The 18448-nt window shown below is 33.1% G+C and overlaps 1 protein-coding gene across 5 annotated transcripts in view; it reads right to left on the bottom strand.

The window, feature by feature from the left end:
* The window catches only part of CNTN5 (contactin 5), a 1325220-nt gene that overhangs the window by 379003 nt on the left and 927769 nt on the right, over positions 1-18448 (bottom strand). For all 5 annotated transcript variants that reach the window (XM_045790825.2, XM_087868224.1, XM_045790823.2 and 2 more), the window contains one exon: positions 13130-13333. In XM_045790825.2, the coding sequence (XP_045646781.1) occupies positions 13130-13333 (204 nt within the window). The remainder of the gene's footprint in view (positions 1-13129; positions 13334-18448) is intronic.

An 18448-nucleotide genomic window follows, 5' to 3' on the forward strand; every position in this document is an offset into this window, starting at 1 on the left:
CAGATTCTTTAACTGTGAAAGAAAGATAAGCTCAAAGTGCTATTTCGTTGTGAGGACTGAATAGGAAAATGTATGAAAAGCTTTCAGCACAGGTTGCTTAGTGCACAGGAAAAACGTTAAGCATTATCAAGATTTCCACTTACGCAGCTGCTATCTTCCCTACACAACACTGAAATACAGGGGTTATAAAATAGTAAGAGGAATCACTGAGTTATAAAATCTTTTGAATAATGGTGAGATTATATTGGTAAAAGTAAATTGCCTCCCAATATGTCTACTATGAAGAACACAACGAGTATATGAGTTTCAGTACATTTGTTTAAAAAAAAAATCAGTCTTATTATTTTACAATAAATTTACAAAATATCTCATGGGGGTGAACTGTGAAAGAAACACTTCTAAATATTACAAATTGCTTTCCAGAAGTAGTTTTAGAACCTTCAATATCCTGGATGTGATTTTTAGCACTGGATAATAAAAGTGATCACAAAATAAAAATATAATTCACTAAAGAAGGGTATAAATAAGGATATATATTAAATATCCTTGCAGGATAAAAGAAACCTTAAAATATCTACCATAACGTTACTCAATTTTAGACAAATGAGACAAAATGTTAGAATTATTTCAGGAGGAAAAAATGGAAAGAAATAATTTAAAATGATTTATAAAGAAACTTAAGGTTATTTTATTATTCTTTATTGAACAGTCAGAGAAAAATCAGGTAGATCATATTAAGAATAAGAGTGCAAGACAAAATGAGGAAAACTATCAACATAGGAAAATGGGCATCTTTTTAATAAAAGAAAGACTGTCTAAATAAAATGAAAAGACCCATGGCACCTATGGCAGCTCAGTTATGAGGACATACCTCCAAAACCAGCATATTAATCTAAATTTCAATAATTACCTTAAAGGTTATTTAAAACTGAGAATTAAATACATTTAAAAATATTCTAGAGGTAATCAACCGATTGAAGAAATACTGTGACTGTTTGATGATCACTTTAAAGTCACAGTTGCTTATTGAGATAGAATAAAATGGGACATTCCATAAGCTGATTGAACATAAAAATTCCTAGTAATGTAGTCAAAAATAAATATCTTTAATCTTCACTTCTGGCCTACTAAATCAGAAAATCTAAAGGAAAACCCAGGAATCCAAATTTTTAGCAGAATTCTCCCAACATGATCCTGTATGTTCTTTCATCCAACTTTTGTTTGGAAATCCTGTCTGGTATAAAAAAGAACTTTAAAAATATGAAGAGGTATGTAATATTAAGAAAAAAAAAAACACTTGGCAAGTAATGATTTAGTGTAGTGGGCAGAGGTTCCCAGTTGTATAGAATATGAAATATTTGGGAAGTGCTATGGAAAATGCAGATTCCTGGGATTTTTAGGGCCAGGACAACTTGTACACGGATATTAAATTATTTCTTTTTTCCAATCCTCTCTGAAGGAATACCTAAAATGACTCCACTAGTAGAGTCCAAGTGGTGCATTTGACAACTCCGGTTATTCTGAGAACTGCCAGGGAAAGAGTATGTCTAGGACTTTTATTTATTTATTTATTTATTTATTTATTTATTTATTTATTTATTTATTTATTTATGGAAGTTTCCTGATGGATCTGCCTTTAGAGGCTGGTAAACATTCTTAAAGACAGTGCACAGTCTGCTAGCTGATGTGGTTTGGGGAGGGCCTGCCGACTCACTGGACCTGGAAGCAGTGCTCTTCCAGTTCAGGGAGAAAGATCATTTGGATTTAATTCTTCCTAGCACTTCCAGTTGGGCGAGGGCTGCTGGAATCATCTGGGAAGGGAGGAAAGCAGAAACACTCGTGTGTCTCAACAAAGAAGTGTTTACTGGTAATTTTTTCATTATACATTTCTGGAGATAAAAATACTGATTTCTAGGACTACTTCAGAAATTCTGATTGGATAGATCTTGGGTGTGCTCAATATTTCAGTTTTTTATAAACACCCAGGACTATTCCCATGCCAGTGTTTGAGGATTACACTACTAAATTTTGGCTTATTAGATGCAAGTTTATAGATTTCCAAAAGGTTTTGAGAAACTTTATTATTAAATGTTATTTTTTTATTTTTAATTGAACTATACTTGTCATACAATTTATATTAGTTTCAGCTTTACAACATAATGATTCAACGATTATATACTTTATAAAATGCTCATCATGATAAATGTAGTTACTATCTGCCACAAAAGTTATAACAATATTATTAACTATATTTTTTATACTGTACTTTTCATCCTTGTGATGCATTTATTATATAATCAGGAGTTTGTACCTCTTAATTCCCTCACCTATTTTGCCTATCTTCCTCTCTGGCAACTATCAGTTTGTTCTCTGTATTTATGAATCTGTTTCTGTTTGTTTTATATGCTTGTTTTATTTTTTAGATTCCAGATATAAGTGAAATTGTATGACATTTGTTTTTCTCTGTCTGACTTAAATAATGAATTAAATAATAATAGTGAATTAAATAATGTAGAGGAATAATGTTTTGTCATGGCTACTGAAATACCTTAGGTATTGGAAGCAATATGTTGGTGAAATGGAAGTCCTCAGGAGTTGAGTTGGAACTGGCATTTGTTGATTATTTTGTAGAATATCTTAATATGGGAAGTATCTTAATATGGGGATAACAAAATCTCTAAACTTTCAGGTAATGGGGATGGCATGGATACTTGTCTCATAGGGTTATTGTGAAGATTAAATGCATCACTACATGCAAAGCAATTAGAAAAGTGAAATAGCAAGCTGGCAAATACAATTTCCATGAAGATATCTTAAGGTTGTGTGGGTGGTTATTATGAAAGTGGCAGATGATTTTCAATATGGACAAACATAAGGACATACTTTTAGAATAAAGTTCAAACTATCCTTATTATATAGTAGATTCTATTCCTGTTTATTGTAACTAATTAGCTGTATGAGGTTAGATAAGTCAAATACTTGCAGACAGAGTTGAGTTAAGAGGGCTTCTCAGAACAGAGAACACAAACAAAAGGGGTGGAGTCAGAAAATTCTGGAGTAGATTTTAAATGAAGAATGATTGAAGGCAAGTGATAAAATAAAACATTTCTCCCACTGCTACTCCCTCCCCTACAAAAAAACTCTATTGAAACATAAATTCTACACAGAGGAATTTGAATTTACACAGTCAAGAACAGGAGCAGCAACAAACACTACAGTAATGGAACTAGGAAACTAGTTCCTATCTGCAATGACCCACGCATTAATGAAGTACAGTGGGTATTTTTTGATAAATACTGTGTCAATAACTAACTTTTACTAAGCTTACTATGTAATAGGCACTTTTCTAATTGCTTTACACATATTAAGGCACTAGTCCTCACAATAATCCCACAAGACAAGTATCCATGCTATCCCATGTTCGGAAGAATAAACTGAAGTGCAGACAGGTTAAGCCTCTGTCCAAGGATAATATAGGTAGTATATCAAACCCGACTTTCTAACTGATTTACTTAGAACAAAACTAATCAAAATAGATTCTAGTTTACATCTCCGAAATGATGCTACTCTGATGAGCTTGCTTCCTGTAAGCTTTTTTTGATTGATGATAACAGAGGTGGTATAACAGCTAGTTTACTGGCATTGCACCTGCAGCCTCTCTTTTCTTATATAGTCTAGACTGTGGCAATCCTTTTGAAAGTGAGTTTGGGATAGGAATACTATTCACCTTACGTGAATTGTAGAAAAAGTTGGTTGAAAGCCATTGATCTATGCAAGAAGTAAAGAGTGTTATAATTAGAAGTCTAAAGAAGGAGATAGATGAGAATAACATAACTCGATGTAGGATTCATAGAGCTTGCCAAACCCATGGAACTTATTTATGTGGTCATGAGGTTTGGAGGATTTTAATTGATCAGATATATTTATATTAGATTTCTAGAAGAAAGGTGATCTTACAACACAGCTGGAGAAATTAGTTCGTGGGAAGATTCTAAATTGGAAACAGAGAAATAGAAGTGCTCATTAAAGAAAAAAAGATAGAAATACAGGTGGGGCTCAGGAGTAGAATCCTGGAGGAATATCTATATTTACAAGATTAATGTTCCTTAAATCTTTTCTAAAACAATGCCAAGTGTAAACAAGGCAGACAAATGGGTGAATGGACACAGGTAGACAGAGAATTAAGGGGAGTGGTTGATTTAGTGATTGAGAAGAGACAGCCAAAGGTGCAGATGAAACTCTTTGGGATAGTCTACTGCTAGGTAAGTAAAAAAAAAAATTCAGGTTTAAACATAAACCACAAAGAGGTCAAGAATGATGAAAGCTGAGAAAACACTGATATATTTGATTAACAGATAGATGATCAATTTTGAGAAAACACATTGAGTGGTGTAGTGAGACTCAATGCCAGATTTCAGGTTATTAAATAAAGATAGTGTAGCAATGGAGACAGTGTAGAATAGTCTGACAATAGAAAAGGAAGTCAGATTAGGAGAACATACATCTTCCATTCTTACAAAAAATAACTACAAGTTCATCTTCCTTTCTTATATTAAGAATGATATATTCACTGTTACTACGCTAGTTATCAAAAGTTTACATCCTTTGGGATCTTACTTCCTGAATTATAATAACAAGGAAATAAGTAAAAAGCCTAAGTTATATACATATTTAACAATTTTATCTTATTATTTGTAAGTACTTATTAAATATTTTTTCAAGGTTTCTAAGACATATTGAGAGTTAATGAAATGATGAACATTGTTTTTCTTGATAAAAATTCTTATTTTTATAGAAAAAGTTCAAATTGTTTTTGTAAGTCTGCTTGAGGAGAAATTGAATTGTATGCAATGACTGATTGTCAAGGACATCTGAGCAAATCAAATATCCATTTTGTTCAGAAATTATCCAATGATTTCTTGATGTTTTTATTTCATTTGTATCTTATCAAGATGATAAGCTTTCTAGAGAGACAAATAGAAAATAAATAAAAGATTAATAAAAGTCTAATAAGTTTCTATATTCCTTCAGAATTTGACATAAAGCCTTCATATTATTCAGCTTCCTTCACATACGTAAATATACTTGAGTAGGAGTGTTCTTGTTACAAGCTTTCCAAGTCCCCTAGGAACAACCCATAAATTGAAAATTCTAAACAAAAATATCAAGCCACCAAGAAGTGAAGAGAGGTACACAATCAACTCTTACAAACAGGAATAAGCCAGCTCTCACCCACTGCTTCAGTAACCACAAATATCCACAGGACAAGTAAAAATACTTTTCTCTAGATTTCTGTTTGGTCTTTGTATCATGGAAGCATGATTGTTGTAACAAAATACTTGGTAGATTAAAGTTAACACATCTATTCTCTTAAATTCTGGAGGTCAGAAGTTTAAAATCTGAAGATTAAAATTTCAGTTGGCCTAAATCAAGGTGGCCTCCCTTGAAGGCAGGACGACCTTCCCTCTGGAGGCTCTAGAGAAAAATCCATTTCCTTGCCTTTTCCAGGTTCTAGAGCTACATTCCTTGCATAGCTCCTGGCCCTTCCCCCATCTTCAAAGTACATCACTCTAATCTCTGCTTCCATCATCACCTTGTATTTACCTCTTCTGTGTTCAAATCTCCCTCTGTCTTCCTCTTACCAGGACATTGGTGACTACATTTAGGGCTGATACTAATCAGCTAGAGTAATCCAGGCTAATCAAGGGTAATGTCTCCATATCAAGATCCTTAATTTAGTCACATCTGCAAAGTCCCTTTACCATAAAAGTGACATTTAAAGTTTCTAGGAATTAGAATTGGGGGTCATTATTCAGCCTACCACAATCTTCAAGGACATGCCATTTTTTATCCTTCCATTGTTCATAGGATCTGAATTATTGAGTAGTAAATTAATGGAGCTGTGTATAATTTCCTTATTGACACAATTCTTGCCTTAAAAATAAACCTGCTGTTCACACATAATTTCTCAGCTGATGAGTTTGCTTGTAGCTCATTAAAAAAAAAAGTTCTTGTAGGAATGGGTGAAATAGGTAAACATTGAGTACACTTATTTTGATGAATACTGAGAAATGCATAGAATTCTTGAATCATATTACAACCTGAAACTAATATAACACTGTATATTAATTAACCTTCAATAAAAAATGTCATCAGATTTCCCACCACCAAATAGTAGGTTATCTGCATCTACAGTATTTTTCCTTTTCTTCCCACTGATGACAACTGATGAATTTTCTAACAAAGGCCAATTTTTCTGCAAGCATTCTGAATCTATTCCTACTCACTTTCTCAAGTTAGTTCTTCAATTATTCTTCTCTCTACTGTACTCACCAACTTCCAAGATGGGAAAAGGACCATGGACCAATTTGTTTGTTCTTTCTTTTCCTCTTTCCTTCCTCCTTCCCTTCCTCTCTCCCTTCCACTCTTTCTTTCTTTCTTTCTTTCTTTCTTTCTTTCTTTCTTTCTTTCTTTCTTTCTTTCTTTCTTTCTTCTTTCTTTCCTCTCTGTGGATATTATGGAGCCATTATAGCCCTAGGGAAGGGGACTGAGAGAATTCTGGCTTAGGAAGGAGGGATATCTTATAGGAAAAGATCCCATCTGGACTGGAAGAGAAATGAGTACCCTGGTCCTGTACATAATAGATAGTAAGAAGATGCTTTGCTCTATCTTCTCTAAGATTTAAACTTATTATCAGAATGTGGTGATTCTCTTTATCCTTAGAAATGTGTTTAATATCTTGTATGATATCAGTAGAACTAGTTCAACTTTTTTTTAGTTAATATTTGCTTTTATATATTTTCCACCCTTTCACTTTAACACTTGTTAAGTTTTTAGAACAATGTCTTACATGTAGTAATTAAACATAAATGTTGATTACACAAAAATAAAGTTAGACAAAAAATCTTCAAAATTATGCTGGAAACACAGAGGAGAGGAGAAATAGAAGTATGAAATTGCCATAATTAAAAGAGAGACAGTGAGACTCTGAAGGGAGACTAGAGGCTGTGCTGTGCGAGAATTAGGAATGTTTTGAGGGAGAGATGTGGCAGCTGCAGGAAAGAAAATTTGGCAAAAGAAAGATGTGGCTAAAGGGGACTGTTCAATAAATTTTACTGTGTTGTAGGAAGGCCAGAACTTCATTAAATACTGTCTAAACCATTAGCAAAAATTGGTATTACTCATAAATGCTTTTGATGCTAGATTTGTTTGTTTTGGTTTTAATGAAATGATATGTGACCCTGGCCTCATGGGGCATTCAGTGAAAACAAGCCGATCCTAGGATGCAAGTTACTATTCAGTAGTAAGGTTAATATCCTCCCTAAGAGGATGTTTACTGTATTTGTTTTGTCCTCCATTATTTCCTTAGTACATCACAAATTATCTAACACATTTGGGATATGTGTATGGGATACACATTTGTGAATATGTCAGGATAGTTTCATACAGTGTCAGCAGAGGGACATCTAATCGCACCACTCGTGCACTTCAGATCTTCTAAAGCTTCATCTATGTTTTAGACACCTCTTAAATGTCAGTTCAAATCATCTTGGCCAGATTTTTTACTCCTCAACTACCCCTGTAACCAGGTCTGTGCAAGAGCAACAAGTTTCACACAGTTGCAACTTGAGGACAATAGTGCAAGTGCAGAGTCAACTGCTTGTGGTGTCACGCTCAGGAATTGGGAGATGGAAGGTCAATGATATGTCCACCAAGGAGACTGCTCTAAGTGCATTTCATAAGGCTCTGTTCCTATGGGATGAAGCTCCAGTGGCCTGTAGAAGTGGTCATCTCCATAATGCAACCCCTGCTTTAAACTGTTTCATGTCTCAAGTCCACCCCATTCCTCACTCCTGCTCTTTGGGATAAATTCCAATTAACTACCTACAAGCAAATTTTGTTTCAATATTTGCTTTAGGAAAACCCAAGCTAAGACAATACATTCTACAATAATACATTTTATAAAGTAAAATTTTACTTGTACTTATAGGAAATAATGTGCCTATGTGTATAGCTTCTATTATTTTTAGAAAGGTCTACTTTTTTTTTCCCCAGACAAGTGTAAAGACACAATGTTCTTGAAATGATTTTCATAGCTAACTGTACATATGGTCACAGCAGATTAAACGTAATTTTTATATTCAAACCCCTACAGAGGTGTTTGCAAAGTTGGCAGAAATATCCATTACAATGTCTGTCTCTGCATTGAGAGGTTTTTAAAACCCAGCAGGAATTGCAGCTGACCGTGCCACAATAAATGGATTAATCTACAATTGTATTCTATTTTTATTTTCAGACTAAGTGTTTAATATATGCCACCTACTTGGGAAAACATTCAGGAATATGTCCTTCTTATGAATACACTTTTCAATTATTTTCTTTTTAAAGAGAGATCAAATAGTGATATGAAAGTTTTGAATTAAAAATGATTCCAGTCTAATCTGTGCCTCTCTTGGAGTAATATTAAAAGTTTCCTATTTTTCACACATTATCCTGGTATGAATTCTATAACCATTCAGCAAGGTCAGTAATTTTTAATAAAAACTGTTAACTTAGATTGCATGTAAATGTAAAGTTTGAGAAGCTTGGAGGTTGGTGAGGGTTAACTATAGAACTGGTTCCCTTCTGAGGTAGGGGTGGGGGATATCTAGGTGAAGTTTGTGGACAGTCAGCTCTGCTTTGATGTGAGTGCAAGGAACTGGCTTTCAGGCTGCAGACACCCAAAGGCCAGAAAAAGAGGGTTTTATATTGTGCATCACCATCATATTAAATACTTTAATCTTCCATGAAAAGTTCATTCATATTATTAAGAGATCTGTCCTTTGCTCTTTTTGCATGTAGGTATAGGGAAGGGTGGGATTTCAATATTTCACTGAGACAGTTGTTCCTCATACATACCTTTAATCCCTCTTTGTTCAGTCTTATGTCCCCCTCTGACGGCTAACTTTGATTTCAAAGCTTTTCTAGGCTTCCACTAGGCACAGATCCTTAGCCCCTTCTTTAGATCCTTTTAACTTTATTCTAGGTTTTAGTTTTCTCCACCTGTTTAACACTTTAATTCACATTTTCCCTTATTCTCCCAGAAATGTATCAATATGTCTCATTTGTTAATGACATACTTTCTCTCCTCCAGCATTCTCATTAATGATATGGATTTCTTCTTGTCACAGAAAGGAAAGAGGCAACAAATGCATGTACCAAGTCACCATTCTGAGCTGTATGCTCACATCTTGTTCAAAAACTCATTTCCATTGGCTTTCTTGATACTATGCTTCTGTTTTTCCTATTACTTCTCTGACTTCTCATTATCTTCTGTAGGATTTTTATTTTTTACTCTTCCAATGCAATTTGGATTATACAAGACTTGGTCCTAAGCTCATATCTCTTCATATCATACTCTCTTCATAGACTTTCTTAACCATACTAATGGCTTCATTTACCATTTGCTGTGTGGTGACTCATGTTTATATTTCAACACTATTATTAATACTATTAATTGTATCTTAGGAGAATTTTAAGAAAAAACTACATTCAATATTTTAAAAAGGAAAAACCGGGGTGCTTGGGTAGCTCAGTCGGTTAAGCATCTGCCTTCAGCTCAGGTCATGATCCCAGGGGACTGGGATCAAGCCCAGCGTTGGGCTCTCTTCTCAGCAGGAAGCCTGCTTCTCTTGCTCCCTCTGCCTGCTGCTCCCCCTGCTTGTGCTCTGTCTCTCTCTGTCAAATAAATAAATAAATAAATAAATAAATTAATTAAAAAAATCTTTGAAAAAAAGAAAAACCACAAAGTGTATCAAATTCTTAATGTCACTAGCTTACTTGTTATATTCAGTTTCACTTATTAAAAACATATCTAGTACAGCATACACATCTAAAAATAGCTTAAAAACCTGTAACAATCTGATATTGAATAATAATTATACAGTAATAATTTGTAAATTTGATTTTCAGCTTTTACAGTTAGTCCATGGGAAAGTTTAGAACACTTGTAAAAGTGTAACAGTAAAAGGACATAAATGTAGTATAGAAAGGGTCAAGGAAAAATAGAGATAAAAATTATGTTATTTAGTATGAAGTCAAGAATTATTTTTCAAGAGTTAAGAGAACAGTAAAGATTTAAGTACATTATCAAAGTTAAAAAGATAAGCAGTGGAAAACTATTATATAAATATAGATTGGAGGAGGATAGAAGAAATATATATATATTTATACTGTATATATATATATATATATACTGATATGTATAAGGGAGTCAATAATTATTGTCTAAACTTGATTAAACAAGAAACATAGATATTTTCTAGCATTATATGAGAACCTCACAAAAGAAAAAAAATTAAAGTGTTACATTCATTTGATATAAATGTCTTACTATAATAAAATATAAACAGTAGACAACCACCGAGAAAACAATAACCTTAGATAGTTCACAGAAAGAAGAAATGTGAATTTTTGAACTCCTTTTATAAAGTCTTAAATAAAACTGTCATTGAATGATATCACTGAAATTCAGAAAATGTTTTCCACCTGTTTCTTTTTAACTTAAATATTAACCTTAATATAACAGTTCATTTTACTTTTTATTGACTTTATTAAGCCTTTCCTATAGTACCACTCAAATAATGATTTTTTTAAATACAAATATTCATAAAAGAAAAAAGAATAGTCAACAATGTCAACTGCATCAGTAAATTCAGTTAGTATAAAAAATTATTAGGTTAGTAGACATAGTACTAGTTATATATGAAACAGTGTAATGTACTGTAAAGGCCAAAGGAAACAGTTAAGAATGGAGGGATTGGTGCTAACAGGAGGAGGGACAGTATGGAATTCTACTGAAATAGATTGGGGGAAAAACAGTATGGATGGAGATGTAGTTAGATTTAATTTTGTTAGTAGGAAGATGAATTTAATAACATATAGCTTTTGTGATGTGCTGATGATGGGGCAGTCCAGTTTAAGGAAAACAGAAAAGCTTCTTAGGGAGATTAGCCATCCACAGAAACTTAGTAGGATTGAGAGACACTCCTGAAAGACCATTTGAATTTGGCAACCATGAATCAATGGTGAGTGTCATTCTCTAGGAGATCTCAGATTCGCAAGGCAGTCACAGATTAAGGGCATAGTTGAATTCATCGGAAGGTTTTGCCAAACAGTAGCAATAAAAGACAGAGAAACAAGGGAGTTTAAATATCAATAAATTTTTTTAAATTATTCTTGAAATGTTTGACCGTGGAAGATAAAAGATAAAGTTAAGCAATACATCTGGGTCTGGGTGCTGAACTTTTAAAGTACTAGCGAAACTGGTAACAGTTTTTGGATTCTGATTTATACATGTGCTACTTTCTCTCATCATTATCGGTGTAATTTGTAGGTCAATTATGTGAAAATAAGACCACCATTGTCAACCTCAGCCACTATCCAAGTGTATATTATTACATAAATGGATAGTGTTAATGGAACTATTTATTGACTAGTCAGCAATTTTTTTTACAATTTTCAGGCATAGGTGCTTTAAATTCTTAAGGAATTAATGAGAAAATGCTCAGAAACTCTATGGAAATGGGGGATAGAAAATCGCCTTAATCTAAGCTTTTAACTAAATAAATTTTAAAAATCTTATCTATTTCCTTTTTTCTTTTCACCATATGGATATTTTCATATAATCTTGAAGCTGACACAATATATTCATAATCATAGCTTTAAGTACAGTGAGGGGATACACAATGATGAATTTTAAATATCTTTCTCTAGTCTAGCCCTCTTTTAAATATATTAGGCATATGGATCTAAATTCTTACTGGGTATTTCCATATGGATTTCCCAAGAAAATCTCATCTCATAATATTAAAAACTGAATTCCTCACATTTACCAACTTCCCAATCTCTTCCTTTATCTGTGTTATCGCTTCTTTTGAAGAGAATCATCATGCATTAGATGAGCTGTGCCAAAACTTCTTCCTACTCTAGAGCCTAACATTTAATTAATTATTAATTCTTAGTAATTCTGCCTCTTTAATATCCTGCATATTTCCTGTTCTCCAATGCCATTACTGCTGCTTTCATTCTGTCCCTCATCACCTTTCAACTGGCCATTTTCAATATTCCGAATTTGTTTCCCAATTTCCATTCTTCTTTCCCAGCTATTCCTCCATGCTATTACCTAGCTATGTGACCTTTGTCAGGTCTCTTCATGTCTCTAATATCGGCTTCTTCATCTCTTAACTAGATATTGTATGTGTACTTTCTACCGGATAAGATATATATTATATATGTGTACATATGTATGTGTCAAATATATAAAATGAGAAACTGAGTAGTAAGCAAAAATCTTGTCATGAAACTCTGGGCATACACTGCAGCAGCATATATTCTAAAACTAAGCATATAAAAGAGTAATGTTGAAATAGATTATTTTTTAAGCTTGACAATCAATCAGGATTCTCAAGCTCACTTCTTAATAATACCTTCATGGATTTTTTATTGCATGACAGAGCAAGCCACATATCATATATCAACTGGTAATATAGTACTTGACTTCTTTAATGCAATGCTTAACTGTAAATGTCTATAACTACAAATGAGGTGTTTAAATTTGAAGATACTTTAGATATATTGCAGTACCTATAATTATAAAATCATAATTTCTGCCTGAATTGCACTTAAAAGTTAAAGTTCCAACTGCCTCTATTATTGGAAAAGTAATAATAACAATTATAACTATACTATGAAGTATTAAAAGCTGAACATTCAATTTGAAGGTAGCTAAAATAAAAAAGTAATGAAAAGTGAACCTATAAAATGCTTGCAATTCATACACATATGTTATATAGAGGCACTGAAGAGCAAAGAAAAGAACTGGAGTCTTTATTACAGTTCCTCTTTTCAGATGCTCCCTCTCTCTTTGGGATTAGGATAGCATTACGGTTAACACTTCTCATCCAAAAATCATCACTTTCTTATGACAAAATTTTTATTCTAAGGTATGTAAAATCACAGACTAAAATTGTGGAATTTTTAAATATGACAATTAAAAAATATTTGTATTAGGCTTACATGTTTAGAAACACATCTTTATTTTTCACAGTTGAGGTGGCTGGACCATTTTAATCCAGGCCATGCAACTTACCATCATTACGTAGAGTGAGTGGTGTTGGAGGACTAAGTACTCTAGCATTTGTCACTGTGTTTTTCACCAGACAAATATAGCTGCCAACATCTGATGATTGGACTTTAGAAATATAAAGGTTGCCTGTCTCCTGGGAAATGAACCGCCGGCTGTCCTCCGCCACAAAGGAAGGGAACTCATTAAATACCCAGCTATAGATGATCTCTGAAAATACACAAAATTCAATTGTTGAAAGATACAGATTATTTTACTAACAGTTAAAGCTCAAACAACAAATCCTTTACTAAGTGTTAGATATCTTGCAAGGCCATATATATTTGGTCCAGATACATATATAATTTAGTATTTTATGTTCAAAGGACTATTGTTCTTAATGATTATAGATCTGAAATGTTTCTTAAGGATGCTTAACATGTATCTATCCATCCATCCATTCAATTCCAATGTATGTTGAATGTGTATTGCATGATTGACACTATGATAGCACTGAAATTTAAAAAAAGATAAAAGAGACAGTTTCTCATTCTCAAAGATCAATCTAGTGAGAGATTTACCCAAACCTATCAATCAATATGGAATAAAGACATGGAGATAGGTACTCTATTGTAAAGAAGACACAGAAGAGGGGTACTTAAGCAGTCATGTTGATCAGTGAAAACTACCTGAGGTAAGAGACACCTAAATACATTCGTTTACTCTTTACTCAACAAATATTGTTTGAGAGTCACAATAGATCAGGCATTGTTCTAAGTGAAAAAAAAAAGTCTGTGATCTCATGGAGTTTTCATTATAGTGGGAAGAAACCAGAAATATGCAAGTATATGTCAAGTGGCATAAGTACTATGAAGAAAACTAAAGCATATTAAGAGAGTGATAGGGGTGAGAAGAACATGTGAATTTATGTTTTAAAAGCTCTCTCTGACTACTGGATAGAAGAAAGACAGTGTGAAGACAAAGCAGGCACCCAGAGGAGAAGGAAGAGGAATAATGCCCACTAGCCTAAGAGGCTATTTTCAAAATAGCCATGAAAGATAGAAATTATTTGCATTAGAATGGTAGTGGTAGTGGCAGTATTGGTTCTGGTAAAAATGTGGTTGTGGAGTTGACAGGAATTGCTAAGGGATTCATTATGAAATATGAGAAAAAGAGGAGTCAAGGGGGCCTCATTCACTGAGCAACTAGGAGAATATATTTGCTTTTACTAAAATGGGCAGACTACAGAATGAGCAGTTCTTTGGACATGTCGGTGGAGTAAAACTAAGAATTTAATTTTGGCAAATAAAATTTGACATAATATCTGATATCCAGTTAGAGAAATTGATAAGGCAGTCATATACTTGAAAAAGGAGGCCAAGAGAAATTTCATTTTCACAAGGATTGGATGGTATGAATGGACAAACAAAAAGTTTTGTGTTATTGGGCCAAAAATTTCAAGGAAGGGAGTGGTAAGAGAAGAGTTTGGAGAGATTAGAGGTAAATCCAAGTTATTAAACAAAGATTAACATGGTGTATGTATGTTATATTAAGGAGCTTGTGCTCAATCTTGTATGTAATGTGGTACCACTGGATGTTTTTCAAGAAAGAGTTGACATAGATACATACATTAGTAGGTTATTCTGGTGATTCTGAAAAGGTTGGATTTAATTGCAGGAGAGAACAATAAGATAATATTGCATAATAAAGGTGAAGGCTGAAGAAATATGAATCAGAACCATGATCATAAAAATGAGAAGAAAGATGTTGGTCCAAGAAATATATCAAAGGTAAGGCAAGGAAAGAGATAAATAGTCCTAGTCCAGGAATACTCATGTCTTTCTTGGGTGACTGGGAAAAGGATGGTGCAAGAGTTCAATGGAAATACACCAAGTCAAACTAGTTTAAGGAGAAAGATTATTAGTTCATTCTCAGGACATTTTGAGTTGCAAGTCTATGAAGCAAGTCTGGGTAAGGAGTTCTAGCCGTTGGCAAATATGTGTTTGAAGTCCAGGAAAGAAAAGATGAGGTGAAGGTTAAATTTGGGGGTTGTCAGTATATTGGTACAATTGAATCCAAGTAAGTAGGTGAGATAAATCAAGAAGATTAGATATGGTGAGAAGATACTCAGGGAAGCACGGACATCTACATAAAGGTAAGAAAGTGTTCACAGGGTAAAAGAGAAGAGACTGCTGGAAAGACTCAAAGGAATAAAGAAAATGCACTGTTAATAGGTATCAATGGCTTAACCATTTCCACAAGATTAAATAATGTCAAACAAGGAAAAAGGCCCAATAAAATAAAGGAAAATGTTACTTAAGATTGGCATGTGGGATATCACTGAATGGCAACTTCAATAGATGAGTGAGGATCAAAATCAGATTACAATTGAGGAATTACAGGCATTATGTGTAAGTCTATAGCATTAAAATTTAAGTAAGAGTTTAAATGACCTATGTTATGATTGAAAAAGTAGATTCCAAGGTCCCTTTTCTCCTACCTACCTACCATGAACGGTTAAAAGCAAATTCATCGACCTGGCCCTATATAGTTTAGTCAGACTTTCTGGATACTCAAGCAGAGACTGAAGCTTATTCATCCATATTGAAAGTCAGTGTAACTAATTTTGAACTTTATTTATTGATCAATTAACTTTGAATTCCTCCGTAATCTATTACTATTACTATTTGATTTTTTAATCTTAACTGAACTGACATAATATGTACAGTAAAGGTAAATCATTAATTTTCATGAATATGTGTTTAAGAAAGGTGGTGTCATAGACTAACTTCTACGAAGGATCAGAAACATTTTCATAGACATATTCTTGGGTAGGTATATTCTATATACAACTGATAAACATTAAAACAGTATTTCTTCTGTTCCCAAATTCTCCTCTCCCCCTATGTGTTTTCTTCACTTGGTTCAATTCATTAGAACTTCCAGAGGCAATGTACCCAAGTCCTAACTTGGCTATTTAGAGATGGTTTAAATTAAGCAAATATTCAGCTGTATTTGATGTTCAGTTTTCTCACTAAAAAATGAGAATAATATTACCTGCTCATAAATTTTCAAATAAGATAATTTAACCAAAAACTTGACCACAGTAAGTACTTATAACATATGACATTTCTGTTATCCCCTCCCTCCAAAAAATTATTAGGAGCTTTTTCTATGTATTTCACTTAAATATAAAGAAAATAGCAAAGGGATGACTTATTGGTGTTTTTTTTTAAGATTTTATTTATTTATTTGACAGAGACAGCAAGAGAGGGAACACAAGCAAGGGGAGTGTGAGAAGGAGAAGCAGGCTTCCTGCCGAGCAGGGAGCCCAACATGGGGCTGGATCCCCGGACCCTGGGATCATGACCTGAGCAGAAGACAGATGCTAAATGGCTAGGCACCCAGGCACCCCTTGGTGTTTAAATATTAGTCTGTTTTCCATAAAAAATTTTAATAATGTTTGAATGCTAATTCTAAGCAAGATTTAGCCAATATTTATTAGTTCTAAGGCATAGAATATAGTTGTAGCAGATGCTTGAGAATTCTGAAATGATATATTGCATTAACGTATAATTATAATACACATATACAATATAAAAACTTTCAAATATTTTAACAAATGTTTTAAAGAAAACTCTTTTATAGCCACAGTTATACACTTGGCTGTCTTTAGTTCACCTGATATTTTACTAAGAATTTATCAGTGTTATCGATGTGGCTTTATTCAAAGAAAACCCAGAGTACAATTGAAATACTTCATTCTGTTCTCACACTTCTCAATTAGACTCTAAATTCAAGGACTTTTCACATTTAACAATATGAATTCTTCTAATTGTTATAATAAGAGTTTCATTTGTTCACACATAACTCACATATATTTTGATATTTTTGCAACTTATTTAAAATTAGATTTTACTGGGTTTATCTCAATTTTTGGCTTATGTTACTTGAAATTTGGAGAAAAAGAAAGCAGTGAAAAATTAAAGATTCATTGAAATACTATTTCTTATAGTGCTTATTGAGTCAATGTTTATAAAATATTTTTACAATAGGAAGAAAGTATATAAAATTGGCATTTTCTCAAATTTTACAGGTAAATGAGTATTTGGGGATTAAACACGCTTATTAAGTTTTTAAAATAAGTTTTCAATTTTGCATAACAAAGCATTTTATAATTCTAAGAAGGATAAAAAGTAGAAATGGTATACAATAGAAAAGCTGACAACCTGAATTTGGATTGAATTTTCTCATTGTCCCCAAAATGGAAATATTGAACTGGGTTAAAACTTTTAAGACGGCTGCTTACTTTCTCCTATAAGGTTTTTCATTATCTATTTGCATTTATTTAATATCCTTCTGAAACTTTTCTTTACTATCATAAAAAACAAGCATTAATTATATTTCTAGTAAAATGTCAGAGCCTGAAGATTATAAAATTCAGAAAGCTAGTAAAACATAGTTGGCTTTGGTGTCATAGTCTTTAGTTCCATATACCACTTTGTTTCATATAAATTGTACTTTGCCCTTAAAAGTATTTAAACAAATCAATTTATTAAGTATTAAAATTTTAATATTATTATTCATTTCAGAAGCATGTTGAGACTAGTTGGTCAATTGTTATTTTCCCATTTTTAAAAGGTTCTCTTTAATAGCTTGTTTAACTAAGACAAGTGAAAATGTTTTAGAAGTTCTTCATATAATTCTTCTGTGACTCCCTATTTTAGCAAAAATGACTACTTTTTTGAGATGTCTTGTGCATCCTAGCTTGGGATTGCCTTTTATGTTAATTTTCATGAGTGCATTTTTGATACTATGTGGTAGTATATCTTTGGCCAACAAGCTCATATGTTGTGACAGCTTGAAGCTTTGGGTTCTCATGGGAGATTTTTTTATCTTTCACTATGAGTCAGTGAGAGTCATTCTAGTTCACTGAGGGCAAAGCCAATTATAGGCCTGGCTTGGTGCATACATTATTCTAACTTCCCCTCTCAGGCAGACCCAAAGACTTGTGTTTTATTTCAGTATGAACATTTATCCTCAAGGTCCTAGACCTTAGGGTCTATTTCCATGACACAAGTAATCCACCTTTCTTCCAAGATCTCCTCAGAATTAACACTATTCCTAGATTTTAGTTAGTTAGCCCTTTATTTTAGTTATTTGTTTTTGACTTTGGGGGATTTCCATTTCTTTCTTGTAAGCTTGGCTATATAATGAAATTTTCTTTAATTTACACATCGTTCTTAAAATTTTGGTAGTAAGAAAGTTTCTAGGTGGGCTTTATCTGTCTATCGTCCTAATCGAGGGTCCAGGTTTCATGGCTTTATGCCTTGCAGACTTTCAACA

The sequence above is a fragment of the Ursus americanus genome, chromosome 16 (assembly GCF_024610735.1).
Source record: "Ursus americanus isolate L20-20 chromosome 16, mUrsAme1.1.p, whole genome shotgun sequence".
Lineage (NCBI taxonomy): Eukaryota > Metazoa > Chordata > Mammalia > Carnivora > Ursidae > Ursus > Ursus americanus.